This window comes from Prionailurus viverrinus, chromosome F1, assembly GCF_022837055.1.
Source record: "Prionailurus viverrinus isolate Anna chromosome F1, UM_Priviv_1.0, whole genome shotgun sequence".
Taxonomy (NCBI): Eukaryota; Metazoa; Chordata; class Mammalia; order Carnivora; family Felidae; genus Prionailurus; species Prionailurus viverrinus.
In genome coordinates this window covers 42328474-42346461 of record NC_062577.1, presented here as the reverse complement: position 1 = coordinate 42346461, position 17988 = coordinate 42328474, and the positions used below count along the sequence as shown (strand labels likewise).

Genomic DNA, 17988 nt, shown 5'->3' with positions numbered 1-17988 from the left:
AAAAAATGATAAAAGTGGCTCCCATATCAAACTCATTTTACACTAAATTGTAATTAGCTATCCATTATTATAACACTTATTATGGAAGAGAATCTCTGTCTCTCTCTCTCTCTCTCTCTCTCTCTCTCTCTCTGTCTCTTTTCACTGGTACAGTTTTGCTTTGTTTTTTAAAGCTTTAAGGTAGCTGGTTACATAACACAGTATAAAATTATTTAAATATCACCATCCTATTAGCAATAATTGAAACTTTTAACATTTTACTTTCTTATAACTAATTATAAAAATTAGAGTCATCGCTCCATTAAATCTTGGTAAGTTTAAAAGAATATACAGCCTTTAGGAAAATATTTGGGAAAGAAAATGAGCATGTGAGTTTTAGAAACTATTATGTCTTAAAGTAGAGTTTTATAGAATGTTTATAAATTAACTTGCATTTTTGAAAACCAATCCTATTCAACTAATCCATTTTTCTCTGGCATACTTGCCACCTGCTAATGAGTTTGGCGTTTTAAGTCACAAAAACATATTCTGTTTTGCTAGAAAAAGTATGATGCATCTGTAGTACCCTATTTTATTATAAGCATGGCATAAACACAAAATTATAATTGACAGAGGAAAGTGTTCTTTGACAAACTTCCTGAATATTTAAGCAATAAGGAAACTGCTATGTAGAAACATGGTTTTTCATTTTGAGTAACTTTCAGGGCAATGATTTATCACTTGTATTCTTAGATTATTTTAATATAATACTGAATTTACTAGCACATACTAATTGATAAAGCTTTTTTTACTTCCTTGGGATGAGACTTAATTACATCGTCCATTAAATAATATTAGAATTGAAATCTTCAATTCTGTTATGCATTAGAATCTTGTGACATGCCAGCATTTGAGAATGCCAAAGCCAAAAGCAATGTCACGTGGTTTAAACTCAATGACAAGTTGGACTATGAATGCCACGATGGATACGAAAGCCAAGATGGGCGCGCAGGTTCAATAGTGTGTGGTAACGATGGTTGGTCTCATAAACCAGTATGTTATGGTAAGTACCATTTTTCCAGGTATTTTTTTTCAGGATTAACAAAATTAACAAAACGTGTTTAAGATATCCCAATTTGAACAAATTTGCATTATTTAAAGTCATTTTGGAGGCACCTGGGTGGCTCAGTGGGTTGAACCTCCGATTTTGGCTCAGGTCATGATCTCACAGTTCTCGGGTTTAAGCCCCATGTGGGGCTCTATGCTGACAGTTCAGAGCCTGAAGCCTGCTTCAGATTCTGTGTCTCACTCTCTCTCTCCACCCCTCCCACTCACACTCTGTCTCTCTCTCTCTCAAAAACAAATAAAACTATTAAAAAAAAAAGTAGATTTCCATTTTGAACAAACTTGCATTATTTGAAGTCATTTTTAAGGAGTATGATTAAAATCAAGGTGTCTTCTTCTGATCTAATGTAAACTGGGAGAAGAGGGTGTTTGAAAGCCCAAAGACAATAACACAGTGTTTCCTATGGCCCATATACATGGTATGTTTGTAAACAAAGAATAATTGTGTTGTTATTCTAAATGCAAGTTTTCATATTATTTAAAACTGGGTTCTTTTAGTGTGTGATATAAGAAAACCAAATTATAGTTTCTGACAATTTCCTCAGCTATTTTGCTCCTGAGTTTCTGCTTTCACACCTTCTGCCTTGAGTGTTAATTTCTGCAGGCCCTGAGAGAAGCTCTTTATTTTCTGACTTGGACAAGTTCTGTGGACTATTCTATGAATCTCTTTCATGTTTGCTAATCCACTATTTTCCAGGATTAGGAGTAGGACTTGAATCTGTGGAAAATTTGAGTGGCTATAGGATGTTCCACACCAAGGGAACAGTCTGTGCAAAACTTTGATAACAAAACAATATTTGAGAAATATCAGGGTGAGCAGATTCTACTTAAGATGTGGGAGAATTTTATGAACTAAGCCTGGATAGGAGGCAAAGAAAAGATTACCCAGGTTATTTCCCAGGCATATCAGCATTTAGATTAGTTTTATGACTGATAAAAAGCTACAAAGGAGTCTTAAAGGAAGAAATATAATCATTTAGATTTTTGAAAAGTTTTTTTTTTTTCCCCACGTGCTGTGATTGTGGTGGGCAGGAGAAGATTCGGGAGTTTATGCAGCATGAACAAGTATGGGGATTGGGATAGGATGATGGGTGATGAGATGCAAAGCAGAACACATTCAAAATTTATGTTGTTGGTAGAAAACACAGGTGATGTTACTAAATATTGGATGTAAGAGAGAGTAATAATGAAGGGACTCACTGCCTTTTTTTCATAAGCAAACATGTAAATGGCAGTGCCTTTTTGTAAGGTGGTGCTGACAGAAGAAAGCGCTTTGGGAGGAACATCCCAACTTTTGACTTGAGCACATTATGGTTGAGCTGCCCATGGACAATCAAATTTGGATATGTAAACTACAGAGTTGACTATGTGGGTCTAGCCAAGAAATACATATTTGGAATTGTTACCGCATAAATGAGGATATGAAATTGGAAAAGAATACAGAATAAAAAGAGAAGAGAGCTCAAGACTGAGCCATGAAGCATTCCAACGTTTAGGTGTCACGTGGAAGATAATAGATGGCAGAGTAGATAGGAAAAGGAGGACCCAGAGAATTGGGAGAAGAGAACATTTTGGAGTGAATGTTCTCCTAGATGTGGAGAGAAGAAAATGATTGAAGGATGAGGAAGTCTAAGTGAGTCCAGTGGAGTCAGCCTGGCGGGGTTCTAGCAAATTCCAATCCCATCAGCTGGCTAAACATGTATCTTAGGGCAACAACCACACTTACTTGCAGCTTCATTCACTCTTCCTCATCTATAAAATGTTTTAATATTTACAAAGGTTCTAATATTTCAAAGGATTGGTTTTTTTAAATATAATTATAATATTCAAATTCCAGTTAATTTATAAATGAATTAGCAAGATAGGAGGATTCCAAATAAGAAAAAATGCATTTTTAAATAATACTCGGGAATGTCACGAATGCCACAAATGCCACAGACTTGACAAATTTGAAGGGATGATTTTAGACATTCCTAATTTGAATCAGAATAATCAACAATTTAATAGATAGTAAAAATTATAGGTTTAATAATAATAATTGTATATTATGTAAATGTTCAGAACTCCCAGAATATGCCTCGCTATGTGGCCTTGAACATAGTTCTTTATTTTATTTTTAGTTTAATTTCCTTACTAATATAATTTATAATACAGTGTTTAATTAAGCTATTTTAATAGTTTCTTTTTTATGCACTTAAAATAAGACATTTATTATGCTAAGTAAAAAATTTTAATTTTTCACTGTCCCAAAACACTGAAACAGCACATGGCATAGTAATTGTAGCACACAAATGGATACAGGCAGTCAATAAGCCCCGAAAACGGTGAAGTCTCTCTTTGGGACTCCTTAAAAACTCCATGCTCTCAGGTGATCTTTATCAAAGTTATCAACAACCAGAGGCATTACCTCAGAAAAAAATGTTAGCATACGAGATACCTCCACTCCTAGGAACTGGAACCTTCCTGTAAGGGAAACGCTAAATCCATCTCTCCCCAGCTGAGCTGCAGCAGAGAAGTCTCAAGCTTGCTTTTATTTCAGGCCACACTGGTAGGGCTCCCAGTGTGAGAAAGGATTATACTAAAAGTACATTTAATATTTCAGCTTTCACTGTGGGGCCTCCATTTAAATTGGGTTTCAAGTGGAAGGAGAGGGGATGTGAGGAAAGAAATCAAATTGTTCTGCAGACCAAAAATATTCTACAGAATGCAGAAATGGGGACAGCTAACTGTCAACTATGGAGAGGCTGACTTGTACAAGTGGCCACTTCCAGCAGATGGCCTGAGGAGATGGTATCTGGGACAGTAGCCCTTGGCAATGAGTGCTGAAGACCCATAACGAATTTTGTTAAATCTTCACGTTCTAACCTGATATTGGTACAGGATATATTAATGCTCTCTTTGAAGTGGTAGCCCAATACTGAATGTCTTCTGAGCACCATTTAAAGCATGCTCAAAAATCCCCTCCATCATCAACCAGCCTCCCAGGAGTTTCACTTCCACTTCCTTTGATCACACCAGCTGAGGCAGGAACTTCACTGCTGCCCTGTTAACAGGCATCCAGTCTCAGTGTGAAAGAACTCATTCTAAGACAGCTTTTTAAAATTTTTATTATTACTATTTTTTTAATGTTTATTATTTGAGAAAGAAACAGAGAGCAAGCAGAGGAGGGGGAGAGAGAGAGGGAGACACAGTATCTGAAGCGGGCTCCAGGCTCCGAGCTGCCAGCACAGAGCACAACGAGGGTCTCCAACCCAAGATCATGACCTGGGCCGAAGTTGACCGCCTAACTGACTGAGCTACCCAGGCGCCCCTCTAAGACAGCTTTCAAAATCAGTCTCACTCTTTTTGTTGTTCTGCTTATACCTTAACTATGACATACAGGATTTGCTCCTTCCAAAGCTGGCAGAGCCAGTAACCCCAGTGTTATCTGCCGATCAGTTGAGGTACTTTGTACCTGTGAAAGCGTTTTCTTGGATTCTGTTTGCTCTGAAAATGCGGGCTTTGAATGGCCAAGGAAAACACATTCTGTCTCATCATTCAGGAATGCTTCGGGGCATGCATGGAGCAGTGTAGACAGGAGGAGATGCAGGCCAGACCTTTCCCACTCAGAGCCTCGCCCTTCTAGAAGAGCATTTGGTGCTTCCTGCTCCGAAATCCCCATTTCTGGCCGTTTCTGAAGGCACGGTAGTCCTGACCCCCAAGGTTCTCCTTTGTGGCACCATCCTCTGTGCTGTCGCTGGCCCTGGGCCCTCCTCCCGGCCAGCCCCTCACCAGAGCCACCACCACCACCACAGGAGACCCCAGCACGATGCTCTCCTGTAGGAGCACAGGACAGATCCACAGTCTTGCTTTAGGCCCCTGCGGAAGCTGAACTTCTTAATGATTCTTTCAAACATGGAAGCGCTTTGTTGCCATTTTGAAGCGAGAGGTTGACCTCAGCATTCTTCACTTCCGTTGATAACTCATTTTGTGAATTTCCATCTACTTGAACCGCAGGGCGTATGCATCCAGGAATTCGGGCACGGGCGCGCTCCCCCTGTGCTCCTTCAAGGCCACATCGCAGCTTGTCTGAGTCCTCCCCTGCCCCCTTCGCCTTCCCGAGGTAGCCGCCCAGAGCCCCTACTCTGTCCCTCATGCTGCGTGTTCTGTGGTGTGGTAGCCTGACGACACGGCTTTGCCAGTCAGCAGAATGGATCTCAGTATGAACCTGCAGACGGACGTTGAGCATCATGGAAGCCACGATGTAGACGTAGGGGAAGTTGACGCGCAGCCGCCAGGCCAGGTCGAAGAAGATGAGCAGCCTGCGGCTCAGCCCCTTGCAAAGACCCCATAGGAGCAGGCGGCGGCGAGCGCGACAGGCGGACACACAGGCCGGACACAGCCGCCTCCAAATAGACCGGTGCCCGCCGCCCGGGGCCGCGTCGCCCTGCCCCCGGCCTCCGCTCCGGACGCTGGGCTGCGCTCCGTGTGCTGAGAGAGCGAGGGAGGCGGCAGGGAGGTCGGGGGCGGAGTCCACGCGTCACACTCGGGAAGCGCCTCCGCGACTATTGGTTTCTTTAAGACACGTTAGAAATGCCTTGTGTGTGTTCTGATTCCCCAGTTGTATTTACATTAAACAAAACTGCCAATTGTTATTTGACTGCAACTTTAAAATTGTAGCATCAAGGTTTTTTTGTTTTTAATGTGAGGGAATACTTTTATGTTTTGAGAGTACAAAACAATGTAACATTATATTTGTAAATGTCAGTTATAAAATCAGAACCAGTATAAGCAAGTTGACCTTACAAATACATTTTCAGGGTACCTACCTATGTTGCTCTTCAATGCCTTAATAATTCTCAGGGTCCGTTATGAATTTAGAAGGTATACAAAACCTAACGTAAATTTTTCTGTTGCTCCTCTGTATAAGCAGTCCCCAGCACCTCATTTTTATACGACACATATAAAATATACTTTGGCAATGATTAATTATATATTCTCACTAAATTATTTTAACTCTTTTTATAGAAAAAGAATGCAAGATTCCTGAAATAGAAAATAACTTAAATACTCAGCCCAAAAAAGAAAAATATAAAGTCGGAGATGTGTTGAAATTCTTCTGCAGACAAAGACTTCAAAGAGTTGGACCAGATTCAGTTCAGTGTTACGACTTTGGATGGTCCCCTAATCTTCCAACATGTAAAGGTGAATATTTATCTTCCAGTGGCTGAAACAAGAATTAGGATTTTGGATATTAACTTTTTTTGTTTCCATTCTTAATTTTTGTTGGCTTCAAGTCTCTGTGTTTGTAATCTAATGCATTAAACCGGGATATGTGTTGGGTAATAGATATCTCAGATTTTCTTTTCTAAGAAATTAATCTTCAATTGTTTCTTGATATATGTAGTGGCATTATCCATAGATACATATACGATGACTTACACGTTTGTTACTTTTCTTCTTGCCTACATTTCCATCATTAATATTGAAACTATAGCATGGGCCTTACTTCAGGTTTCGTTAGGTCATCTAAACAGTATTCAAGCAATTTATACTCAATTCAGGGAATTCAATCACATGTACGGCTTAATCAAAGTTAAATTTTGTTGATAAAATGCTTACCTAGGGGCACTTGAGTGGCTCAGTCGCTTAAGCGTCAGACTTCTGCTCAGGTCATGATCTCGCTGTTTGTGAGTTCGAGCCCCATGTCTAGCTCTGTGCTAACAGCTTGAACGCTGGAGCCTGCGTCGGATTCTGTCTCCCTCTGTCTCTGTCTCTCCCCTGCTTATGCTCTGTCTCTCAAAAATGAATAAACATTAAAAGATTTAATAAAAAAATGCTTGCCTCAAACACTGGCATTTTTTCAAACAGTTTTGATAACTGCTGTGGAATATGAATATTGAGATAATTTACACAACCATATTGAGGAATTGGTTTCCATACATCTTTAGAATATCTAGATTTTTAAACATGTTTTCTGGGTTTCAATATACTTCCAATATACTAGCTCAGTGTAAGTAATAGCACTGGGTTAGGGTGCCACGGTGGCTCAATTGTTGAGCATTTCACTCTGCACTTCATCTCAGGTCATGATCCCTGGGTCATGGAATCGAGCCCCATGTTGGGCTCCACGCTGAGCATAGAGTCTCCTGAAGATTCTCTCTCTCTTTCTCTCTCTCTCTCTGCCCATCTCCCCCACTCGTGCTCTCTGTCTCTCTAAAGTAAAAATTTTGAAAGAAGAACTGGGAAATATGTTTCTAGTTTAAGCACTATTTCTTTTTCATTACTTAAGAAGGCTATAATAAAGTATATTATAAATAATACAAATTAATTAAAAAAATCTCTCCATTTTATTCTTTTTAAGTTGTAAAATAGGTAATTTGATCATTATTTACACATTATTTCTCCTGTAGAGCAAACAAAACAGTGTTCTCCACCTCCTCAACTCCTTAATGGGAAAGTTAAAGAAACACAGAAAGAAAACTATGAACACAACGATTTGGTGGAATATGTGTGCAATCCTAGATTTCTGATGAAGGGTGTTAATAAAATTCAGTGTGTTGATGGACAGTGGACAGACTTGCCTATTTGTATTGGTAATGTATAAAATATATTCATATTTAAAATAAACCAACCTTTTATATTTATAGAAACACATAAATTATATTTTATAAGTAAACATATTTTTCTGAACTTTTCACAGAGGTGGAGACTACATGTGGAGATATACCAGAACTTAATTATGGCTACGCTGTTCAGACTTCTAACCCTCCCTATCACCATGGAGATTCAGTGGAGTTCAATTGCAGAGAAGGATTCACAATGGTTGGACAGAAATCAATTACTTGTATAAGTGGATTATGGACCCAACTTCCTCAGTGCATTGGTGAGAAGACACTTCTCAAATAGACGGTCAATGAAATGTAATGTTTTTATTGTAAAAACTGTATCTGCAAACATAGTTTTGAAACTTAGATATATGCTTGAAAATGTCAGGTCTTAAATTATAATGATTGCTTATCGTCTACAAAGGAAAAATATAAACTAGCCAGAAAGTCTGATCACCCTTTCTATCCCTGAAATTAACATGGTTTTTAAGTGTGAAGCTAAATTTTACTTACAGTTATTCGTATGATTTAAATCTGAGTATTAATCGCCAGGAAAATAGAAGCATATTTGCATCAATCCCATTTTTGTTTTACGCGGCACTCTTGTTTTCAGGCCCTGGAAAACAGACAAAGTCAAGAAAGTGCCCACTTGCTACGTCCCTATAGGAATCTTGCCTCTCTCAAAGCTTCCAAGGATTTCTCAGTCTGTTTCAAATGCGGCAGCAAGAAGTTAATGTGCCGAAGGGTGGGTGAGCTGCAGACCCTCTGGGTTCGCAGTATAAGTCAGTCAAAGGAGGCAGTCAGGGTGGGGCCAGGAAACAAACCTGATTGTTGCACTTCACTCTGGTTGATGTACGTGCATCATCCTGACCTTTGGATGACCATGTCTTTGATGACTAGCTGGGAAAATATTGGGAGCCCTTTTCCTTTTTCCCTTGGAATGAGTTCTTTCCTACAGTTTTCTTGGGTCCTACATTCAAAGAGAGTCCTGGATGTCCAATCTTACTTATTCACCAGATGTCTAGGCATTAATTGTTCCAAGGAGAAGGTAGGGCTTAGGCTCATGTTCCATGAGAGCAGAGATTGACACCCGTTTTGTTCACAATGTATTCCCAATATACAAGGGACTGGTGAACATACAGCAGACATTAAATAGGAGTTTGTTGAATGAACCATTAGGTTTAGTTGCTTTTTAATCCTTACATTTTTGCTAGACACATTCCCATGAGAAGTATTGCCAGTCCTTCAAGACCAAATTTCATCTTTGTCCTCTTCTATCTCCACAAACGATTTCCCCTCATTTATATGGGGGAAAACCCAAGGTTGTAACAGGCATGAAAACTCTCAACTTTTCACTCTTATACTAAAACATCTATTTCATTTATTACTCTTTTTAGATCTCAGAGTTTGCCTTTCCAAGGTTAATCTTCCACCTATATTCAAGTTTACCATAATCCACTTTTAACTATCATAGACCTTACTCCAATTTTCTCCTCTCAGTGTTTATTTTGTACCTCTAGCTAGTCTAGCTTTTCACTCTTCTCAAAATGTTTATTTTCTCGTAAGAATCAAGGAAATTCTTCCAGAAACCAGTCAATCATAGGACCATGACAACACCCACCACCACTCCTTTTGACTATAGATGAGTTACTATCACCTGAAGAAAACCTTGTTTTGTCTTCCTCAACACTGAAGACAAGCCCTAAAACCAGAATTTATTTTCAGCCTCTAGTGTGTTTTGAATTAGTCCCCTTTGTTTTATTTTTTATTGTATTACAAAATCATTACTTCTTTGGGTACTTATTAAGAAATCCAAAGACCTACATCAATTGATACTTTATCAAATTGACAAAGTACTCCGGGCTGCATTGAATTTTTGAAGTATGTAGTTGTATAAAAAGTTGTTATACTCGTATTAGAGTCAACAAAATGGACTCTTACAATATTATTGAATTATAGGTTGACCTGATGTACAAAATAGTTTTTCAAAGATTGGAAGAGTATATACAGTAAACAGGTTGTGACTTGAAGCACCCAACTTCTTAGTCCAAGTATTTGTCCCATTTTAGTGATCATGCAAAAGATCTGCTTATGTGTTCACATTTTACATAATACATTTTAGATGTGCTTATTAAATTACCATAAGTGAAAAAATATATTCATTTTTCTGAAACACGATATTTAAACTAGCAGCTTCATATATTCTATTTCCACAGATAAATAAGAGACCAAATTTAACCAGGTGATGACTGTTCAGTGTGTAAATCATCCAAAAAAGTGAGCCTCTTAATGCTTTTCTAATCCCCAAAGTGCAGGCTGTATTTATGGCAGACATTTTCTCTGAAATTTCAAAGCCTGGACACGGGACTTATGTTCAGACATAATAAATAGCCCATCACATGCAATATGATCAGGAATAACTTGGTTGGTGGGACTTACGGGCATAAATTCTAATTTCGATATACTATTGAGTCTAAGCTATTGTTCTGCATTAACTGCTTTGATTCTTATAAGTAGTCTTTTCAAGGCAATATTTTCATTTTCTAGCAACAGATGAACTTCAGAAGTGTAAACACAGCTTAACTATACGTGAGGTAAATCCATTGAAGACCGAATTTGATCATAATGAGAACATAACTTACAAATGTAGAGGAAAATTAAAACAGAAACACTCAACGTGCATAAATGGAAGATGGGATCCTGAACTAAACTGCACAGGTAAGCTCTTGTTTATAGTACTTTCAAAATCTTATTCTATTTCTTCCGAACTTGCCAAAGCAGTATTTGGGCATCTTTTAAACATGTTTAGCTATTTATTATTACAAATTACTTTGAAGCCGGAAGGGAATTTAGAAACTAACCAAAACATCATTTCTAGATATTAAGTGCATCAGTGCTTCAGTCAGCTATAAAACAACCCACCCGGAAACTTGATGGCCTCAAATTAACGCCCGGTCGGGTATCTTTAAGAAATAGTGATTTGGTTTTCTTTGAGGCTGAGGAGAGCACAAAGATGGCATCCCCTGGTCCACGTTCCCTGAGGGCACCTCGGTGGCCCCCAGATGTGTGGCAAATCTCAAGTCCACCCCTCAGGCTACCGGTCTAAGACAGATAATTAGGCTTTTTCCCCAGAAAGTCTGGGCTGTGTTTCAGGCTGCTTTGTGGTGCCCCGGAGGTAGTGGCCCACCAAGAGTTATCTCTCGGATTGTTGTAGTGTGTTGCAGGCCCCAGAAATGCAAGCCCCTCAGGCCACTAGAGCCTGGGGATCAAGGAGTGTGCCCTCTGTGGGCTGAGCATGCTGGCCAGCTTTAGCGAGGCAGCAGAATGCAGGGCTGGGGCCCGCTCGCCGGCTTTGATGAAGCCACAGGAGAGCCCTGGGCTGGAGTGCACCCACTGGTGCCAGCAAGGTAGAGGGAAAGTGCAGACATGGCACCTGCCGGCACCTCCATCCCGGAAAGAGTCCCAACAGATGCCCCCCTCAAGCAGATGCTTTAAGGCGAGCAAATGAATCCCCTTCTCAGATGTCTAGGTATTTCTCAAACTGTTCTTTCACATTGGTCGCCTGGGGTAGTGAGTCTGGGTGCGAGCTCTTTAAGAAAAGGGTGTCAGTTCTCGATAGCCCTTCTGATTTCCGGGATATGAGCTCTGTTGGTTTTCAAAGCCAGACATTTTGGGGGCTCATCTTCCTGCTGCAGATTCCAGGGTCTGGGTTGTTAATGTGGGAAACAAACCCCTTACTCCTCAGGGAGAGGCTCTGGGTCCGTGAGATCCCTCCTGAATGTGTGTAGCCCTGCCAGGGGTGGGGTTTGTTCCATATACTGTCTTCCTGACTCTCCTACCCACCTGAATGTGGCCCTTTTACTGTTTGTTGTGAAGGGGCCGTTCAGCTGGTTTTCAGGTCTTTTTCAGAGGCGATTGCTCCATATGTACCATGGATTCAGTGTGTGTGGGGGAGGAGTTTGGGATCTTTTTATGTGTTTGCCCTCATGCTTGGTTTCTGCATGTTAATTGGATCGTCTGAAACTATACTAAGCTGCATTTTTCATTGTAGGTGTTGCTTTGTAGATTTGTGGCAATTTTCTGTAAGCAGTTATATCAGTGCTACCACAAGATTTTATTTTTGCCAGTCTATTTTGATTTTGGTTTTTTTTATCTTATCGTACTGGCTAAGACGTCCAGTAAACTGTTGAAAGGAAGTGATGAGAATGCACATCTTTGTCCTATTCCTGACCGCAGAGAGAGGGTATTCAACATTTTACCACAATCATAATGTCACTTTAGGATTTTTGTAGACGCCCTTTATCAGTTTAAGGAAACTACTCCTTCTAGTCTTATTTAGCTGAGTGAGAAATTTTATGATCAGCCAATGTTGGATATTTTTAAATGCTTTTTACATATCTCTTGATAGGATAATATGGCTCACTTATCTCTGTTAATGTAGTGAATTATATATGTAACTTCTTGAATGATGACCAAATCTCTCATTCCTAGAGTTAGCTCTATTATATTTTCATATACTTGATTTGCTGACATAGTTTTAAGAAGTTTTGCATCTGTGATCATGGGAGATATTAATCTATAGATGCTTTTTCTTTTAATGCCTCTCCCAAGTTTTGTTATCAGTATTAGTGTGGCCTCATAAAACAAATTGCAAATATATGTATAAATACATATATATATAGGTAATTACACTTATTATTTCATTATTTTTACCTTAAATGATTGATAGAATTTACGTGCAAAGTCGTGTGACATATAATTTGCTTTTTTGGAAGTTTTCTTGATGAAGAATTCAATGTCTTTAATAAGTAATGAAATATTCCGATTTTCTTACTGTCTTTCATCAATGAAAGGAAGTTGTATTTTTCAAGAAATCTCTCGTTTGTCAAATTGATTGGTGTGCAGTTGTTTCTAGTATTCCCTTCATGTGCTATTTTCCTTTTAACTGTATAGTTTCTTGGCAGATATCTCTTCTTTCTTTCTTAACATTGATACTTATTACTTGTATCTTGATTATTCTTCCTGGATTTTTTTTCTTGAATTTATTAACATTTCCACATAACCAGTTTTAACACTCGATTTTCTCCATTTACTCTCTCTTCTATTTTTTAGCCTTATTAACATTCACTATTTTTTCTGTTTTCTCTTTTCTATTTGTCTTTCTCAATTTTCTCTCTTCTGTGGGCGTAAGTTGTTTTTTCTAATTACTTTGATTTTAATTTTACTTTTCTATTTCTTAAGGTAGAAAACTAAAACTTGGATTTAAACCATCCTACTTTTAAGGATTAATTTCATTTTCCCTTCTAAAACTGTTGTAGAAGTCTCAAAATTTTTATATACATTTCATTTTCATTGAATTCTATGTGAACTGTTTCCTAGTATTCCTTGTGGTTTCTTCTTTGACTCATCAGTTATTGAGAATTTTGTTGCTTAATTTACAAATATTCAGTTTTTTTCTTAGATAAATGTATCCTCTTGTAACAACATTTTTGTGGTATATTTGTTATTCAAAGGACTACAAAATAATACAGAAAAAATTTTTAAATGTAAAAATAAAATAAAATGCAAAAAATACAAAGAAGCTTTTTAAAAAAAGCATAAACAGAGGATTTGCAGAGTAATGATTCTGCCTTTAGGGAGATTTAGTTGCCAGACCAACCTCTGGCAAAATGTATCAAGAGGAAGTAGAAATTAAGATTATTAGGACAAAAATGGTTAAACAGCATATATAGAAGAAAATAAATCCTTAAGAATACATTGAAAAAAATATGCCAAGATAATGAAAACAGAAATAAGAAAAAAACTTTTGATTAAATATAAAATACTCCTGCATCTGTCTAAAGATAGAAATAGAAAATATGACCATATTAGTCAGCATGAATGAATTATATTCCTGTCAACAATTTCTCTGAATACAAAGTGTCAGATAATTGGAAGGACTCAGGAGACTTCCCAATGTACAGTCACATAAGGTCTTTAATGAAATAAACGCATGGCAGGAGAAAGCAAAACGTAGGTATCACAGAGAGGTCCAAAAGCCTCCAGGGTTAGTCGCCCAGAGTCTTCCCTCAGTGGAACAGGACATCTTTGTCTCCAGGTTATGAACTGCCACGATACATGTGAGGTATCTCTGCTTTATGGGAGCTCAAACGCAAGTTTGCAAAGGAATCTTGTATACCTTGCTGGTCATAGAAGGAAAGTCAGGCTGTCTAATCCGTTAAACAGGGTGCATTTCATCATCTGTGTATCTCTAAACAGTGTCGGCAACCTAGTCAACAGTATCTCCAGAGAGTTTTGAACTTTAAACAACACACTGTTAATCACTAATGACCATATCTAATTCATGTCTTGGCCAGGAACCTGTATCAAATAATTGATTAACTACATGTAATTCTTCCTTTGGCTAATTATTTTCCATTCCGCATCTTATAAGTGTTTTAATGCAATCACAATACATTTGATTATAGATAGCTGTAAAAAGATCCTAATATCAGTATTTATTTAGTGCCTGTTACTGAGTGGATGATTCAGTTAGTACATCGTAATGGTTAGAAATAATTAAAAGAAGTTTTACATAAATTATGCACAATTTATCACGGAAGGAATAAAAGGAAGATACTACCATTAAGACCACGTGTGATGTGGGGCGCCTGGGTGGCGCAGTCGGTTAAGCGCCGACTTCAGCCAGGTCACGATCTCGCGGTCCGTGAGTTTGAGCCCGCGTCAGGCTCTGGGCTGATGGCTCAGAGCCTGGAGCCTGTTTCCGATTCTGTGTCTCCCTCTCTCACTGCCCCTCCCCCGTTCATGCTCTGTCTCTCTCTGTCCCAAAAATAAATAAACGTTGAAAAAAAAAATTAAAAAAAAAAAAAAAAAAAAGACCACGTGTGATGTATTAAAGCGCTCTACAAGCTGAAGAGTATCACGTATTTAAGCATAACCTTATTATTTGATCGTTTATGATACATTATTATTGAGTTTTCTCTTTAATTTTTCTCTTTAATATTTTTAACTCTGATTTCATCACGAAATCTAATTTTCATATTTGTAGAAGTACAAATGCAGTCATGCCCACCTCCACCTCAGATTCCCAATGCTCACAATATGGCAACGACGGTAAATTATCAGGATGGAGAAAAAGTATCTGTTGTCTGTCAGGACAATTACATAATTCAGGATGCAGAGGAAATCGTGTGCAAGGATGGAAGATGGCAGTCAATACCACACTGCGTTGGTCAGTAATGCATAACTTGCTTTGTAACATTCTTTCAAATGAGGTTAATACTCCCCTGTGCTTTGTGTAAATGAACAAGATAAGGACCTTTCTGTCTATCTATTTCACTTTATCTTGAAACAGTAAATTGCAATCTAAGTATACAAATCAATCGGCCTTCTTTCACTTCTACTATGAAAGAAACAGACCAAAACTTTGGGTTACTGTGTAAATACCATAGAAAATTTGTTTGTAAATACCATAGAAAATTTCCCTCGTGATGAACAGGACAAGAATGTGGGGGCAGAGTGAACAAGCAGATACTACTGTAGATTTGATGGAGACATGAGCTTGCAAATTCCAGATGTTTTTTAGTTTTTCAGTAATTTAATTTTTCAGATTATTCTTATTTTAAAACCTCAACTAGTATTTGATTACATTTTTCGATTTGAACATTGATCTCTGTTCTTTATACAGAAAAAAGCCCATGTCCTCAACCACCTCAGATAGAACATGGAACCATTAAATCATCTCAATTTTCAGAAGAGATGGACGAACCATTGAAACCTGAGGTTTATGTACATGGCACCAAATTAAATTACACTTGCGAGGATGGTTTCAGGATATCTGGAAGAGATGAGATAACGTGCCACATGGGAAAATGGAGTTCTCCACCTCGGTGTGTAGGTGAGGACAGTATGCAAACCACAATTCTTTTTCGATATAATCCATTAAGCATAATCAATTGTCGTCAAATTCGTGAGAAAGAATCCTTTAGATTTCTAAATATACAAACTCATTTATAGCTAAATATCTAAAATCATTTATATATTTATGTACCTTACCAGCAATTTTTGCATAATCAAATCTATCCTCTTTGTGTTAATTTCATTGACTCATTACAGACTCACTTTGAATTCTGGCAATTGTTTAATGAAAACTAGATGTGTAGCAGAATTAAATTAAACCTACCTATTCATATTCTTTTCCCATGTATAGAACTTGTTCTGTTTGCTTTGCCATGAGTTTTTTTTTTAATTTGTTTTCTTTTTCCTGTAATGTCATTTCTGAGTTCTTACAATATATGTTACTTAAGATGATTACTTCTCAATGCTCTTCTTTTTATTATTCACTATTGGTTTGAGAAACACTGATGGTCTCTTTCATAAATATATTGAAATTTTTATTATTTTTATTTTTTAAGTTTTAGTTTCAATTCCAATTAGTTAACATGCAGTGTAATATTAGTTTCACGTGTAGAATATGGTGATTCAACACTTCAGTACAACACCTGATGGTCAAAACAAGTGTTCTCCTTTATCTCCATCACCTATTAAACCCATCCTCCCACCCACCTCCCTTCCGGTAACCGCATTGTTCTCTATAATTAAGAGTCTGTTTCTTGGTTTGCCTCTCTCTCTTTCCCCCTTTTGCTCATTTGTTTTGTTTCTTAACTTCCACATGTGAGTGTGTATAATCATGTTATTTGTCAAGTTATTTCTCTGACTTATTTCACTTAGCATTATACTCTCTAGCTCCATCTGTGTCATTACCAATCACAAGATTTCATTCTTTTTATGGCTGAATAATATTCCGTTGTATATGTATACCACCTCTTCTTTCTCCATTCATCTATCTATCGACACTTGGGCTGCTTCCATATCTCAGCTATTGTAAATAATGCTGCTATAAATATCAAGGTACATGTATCCATTTGAAGTAGTATTTTTGTATTCTTTGGGTAAATATCTAGTAGTGCAATTGCTGGATCTAGTTCTATGGTTTAACTTTTCGAGGAATCACCATACTGTTTTTCCAGAGTGGCTGCACCAGTTGGCATTCCCTCACCAACAGTGAAAGATGGTTTTCCTTTCTCCACATCGTCGCCAACACCTGTTGTTTCTTGTGTGTTGATTTTTGCCTATCTGACAGGTGTGAGGTGATATCTCCTTGCAGTTTTGAATTGCACTTCCAGGATAATCGATGTGATGTTGAGCATCTCTTTATGTGTCTGTTGGCTGTCTGTATGTCTTCTTTGGATATATGTCCGTTCATGCCTTCTGCCCATTTTTAATTGGGTTACTTTCTTTGGATGTTGAGTTTTATAAGGTCTTTATATGTTTTGGTTCCTAACCCTTTATCAGCTATGTCATTTGCAAATATCTTCTCCCTTTCTGTAGCTTGCCTTTTAGTTTTGTTGATTGTTTCCTTCACTGTACAGAAGTGTTTTATTTTGATGTAGTCCCAATAGTTTATTTTTGCTTTTGTTTCCCTTGCCTCAGGAAACATATCTAGAAAGAAGTCGTTATGGCCGATAATACATTGACATGTTTAGTTTCAAGTTCCTACTCAGGTTGCCAGCTGTATACACATCAGAATAATGATTTTAGGAAGCATTTGCACACCGTCTCTGTGATATGATTACAGATCCTGTGTTATCATATTTTTCAAATAAAACTGCCAAATATGGAAACCAGTACATAAAATTAAATTTCAGATTTAGTAAAACATGGAGTCATTCTTTCTTTGTCTCCCTCTTTTTTTAGGACTTTCTTGTGCACCACCACACTTGATTCCACATGGTATTCTATCTCACGTATCAGACAGTTACCAATATGGAGAAGAAGTAACGTACAAATGCACCGAAGGTTTTGAGATTAATGGACCTGCATTCATAAGATGTATAGGAGGAAAATGGTCCCATCCACCAGAGTGCAAAAGTATAGTGTATTTAATTTTACTCTACGATTAATAAATATTCTTAATTCAGAGCATAAATGGTACAAATATGAAACTAGGCAGTAATTCCAGAATTCAACAGGGTATCTCTGGGAAGCTGTGGATTCTAGTAGAGAATTAATAGCCATAGTAATAATAAAAGTGTGACAGCATGAGCCAAATTATTTCACTTTCATGTCACCGTGTGTGCACATTAGACCTCCTGTGATACACATCCTCAGACTTCTCATCTGTGTTCCTGTGTCACAGCTGGTCCCTGCTCATCAATCCCATCATTATTCAATTTACTGTTAGTTTGTCAGTTATCTCCTTGTATGTATATAGTTTACTGAGATGTTTGACATGAAT

At 37.8% G+C, this 17988-nt stretch overlaps 1 protein-coding gene across 3 annotated transcripts in view; it reads left to right on the top strand.

The window, feature by feature from the left end:
- Positions 1-17988, top strand: part of LOC125155619 (complement factor H-like) — a 109023-nt gene that overhangs the window by 83199 nt on the left and 7836 nt on the right. For all 3 annotated transcript variants that reach the window (XM_047841073.1, XM_047841074.1, XM_047841075.1), the window contains 8 exons: positions 869-1042; positions 6112-6288; positions 7497-7679; positions 7787-7969; positions 10239-10409; positions 14740-14922; positions 15379-15588; positions 17448-17621. In XM_047841073.1, coding sequence (XP_047697029.1) covers positions 869-1042; positions 6112-6288; positions 7497-7679; positions 7787-7969; positions 10239-10409; positions 14740-14922; positions 15379-15588; positions 17448-17621 — 1455 coding nt within the window. The remainder of the gene's footprint in view (positions 1-868; positions 1043-6111; positions 6289-7496; positions 7680-7786; positions 7970-10238; positions 10410-14739; positions 14923-15378; positions 15589-17447; positions 17622-17988) is intronic.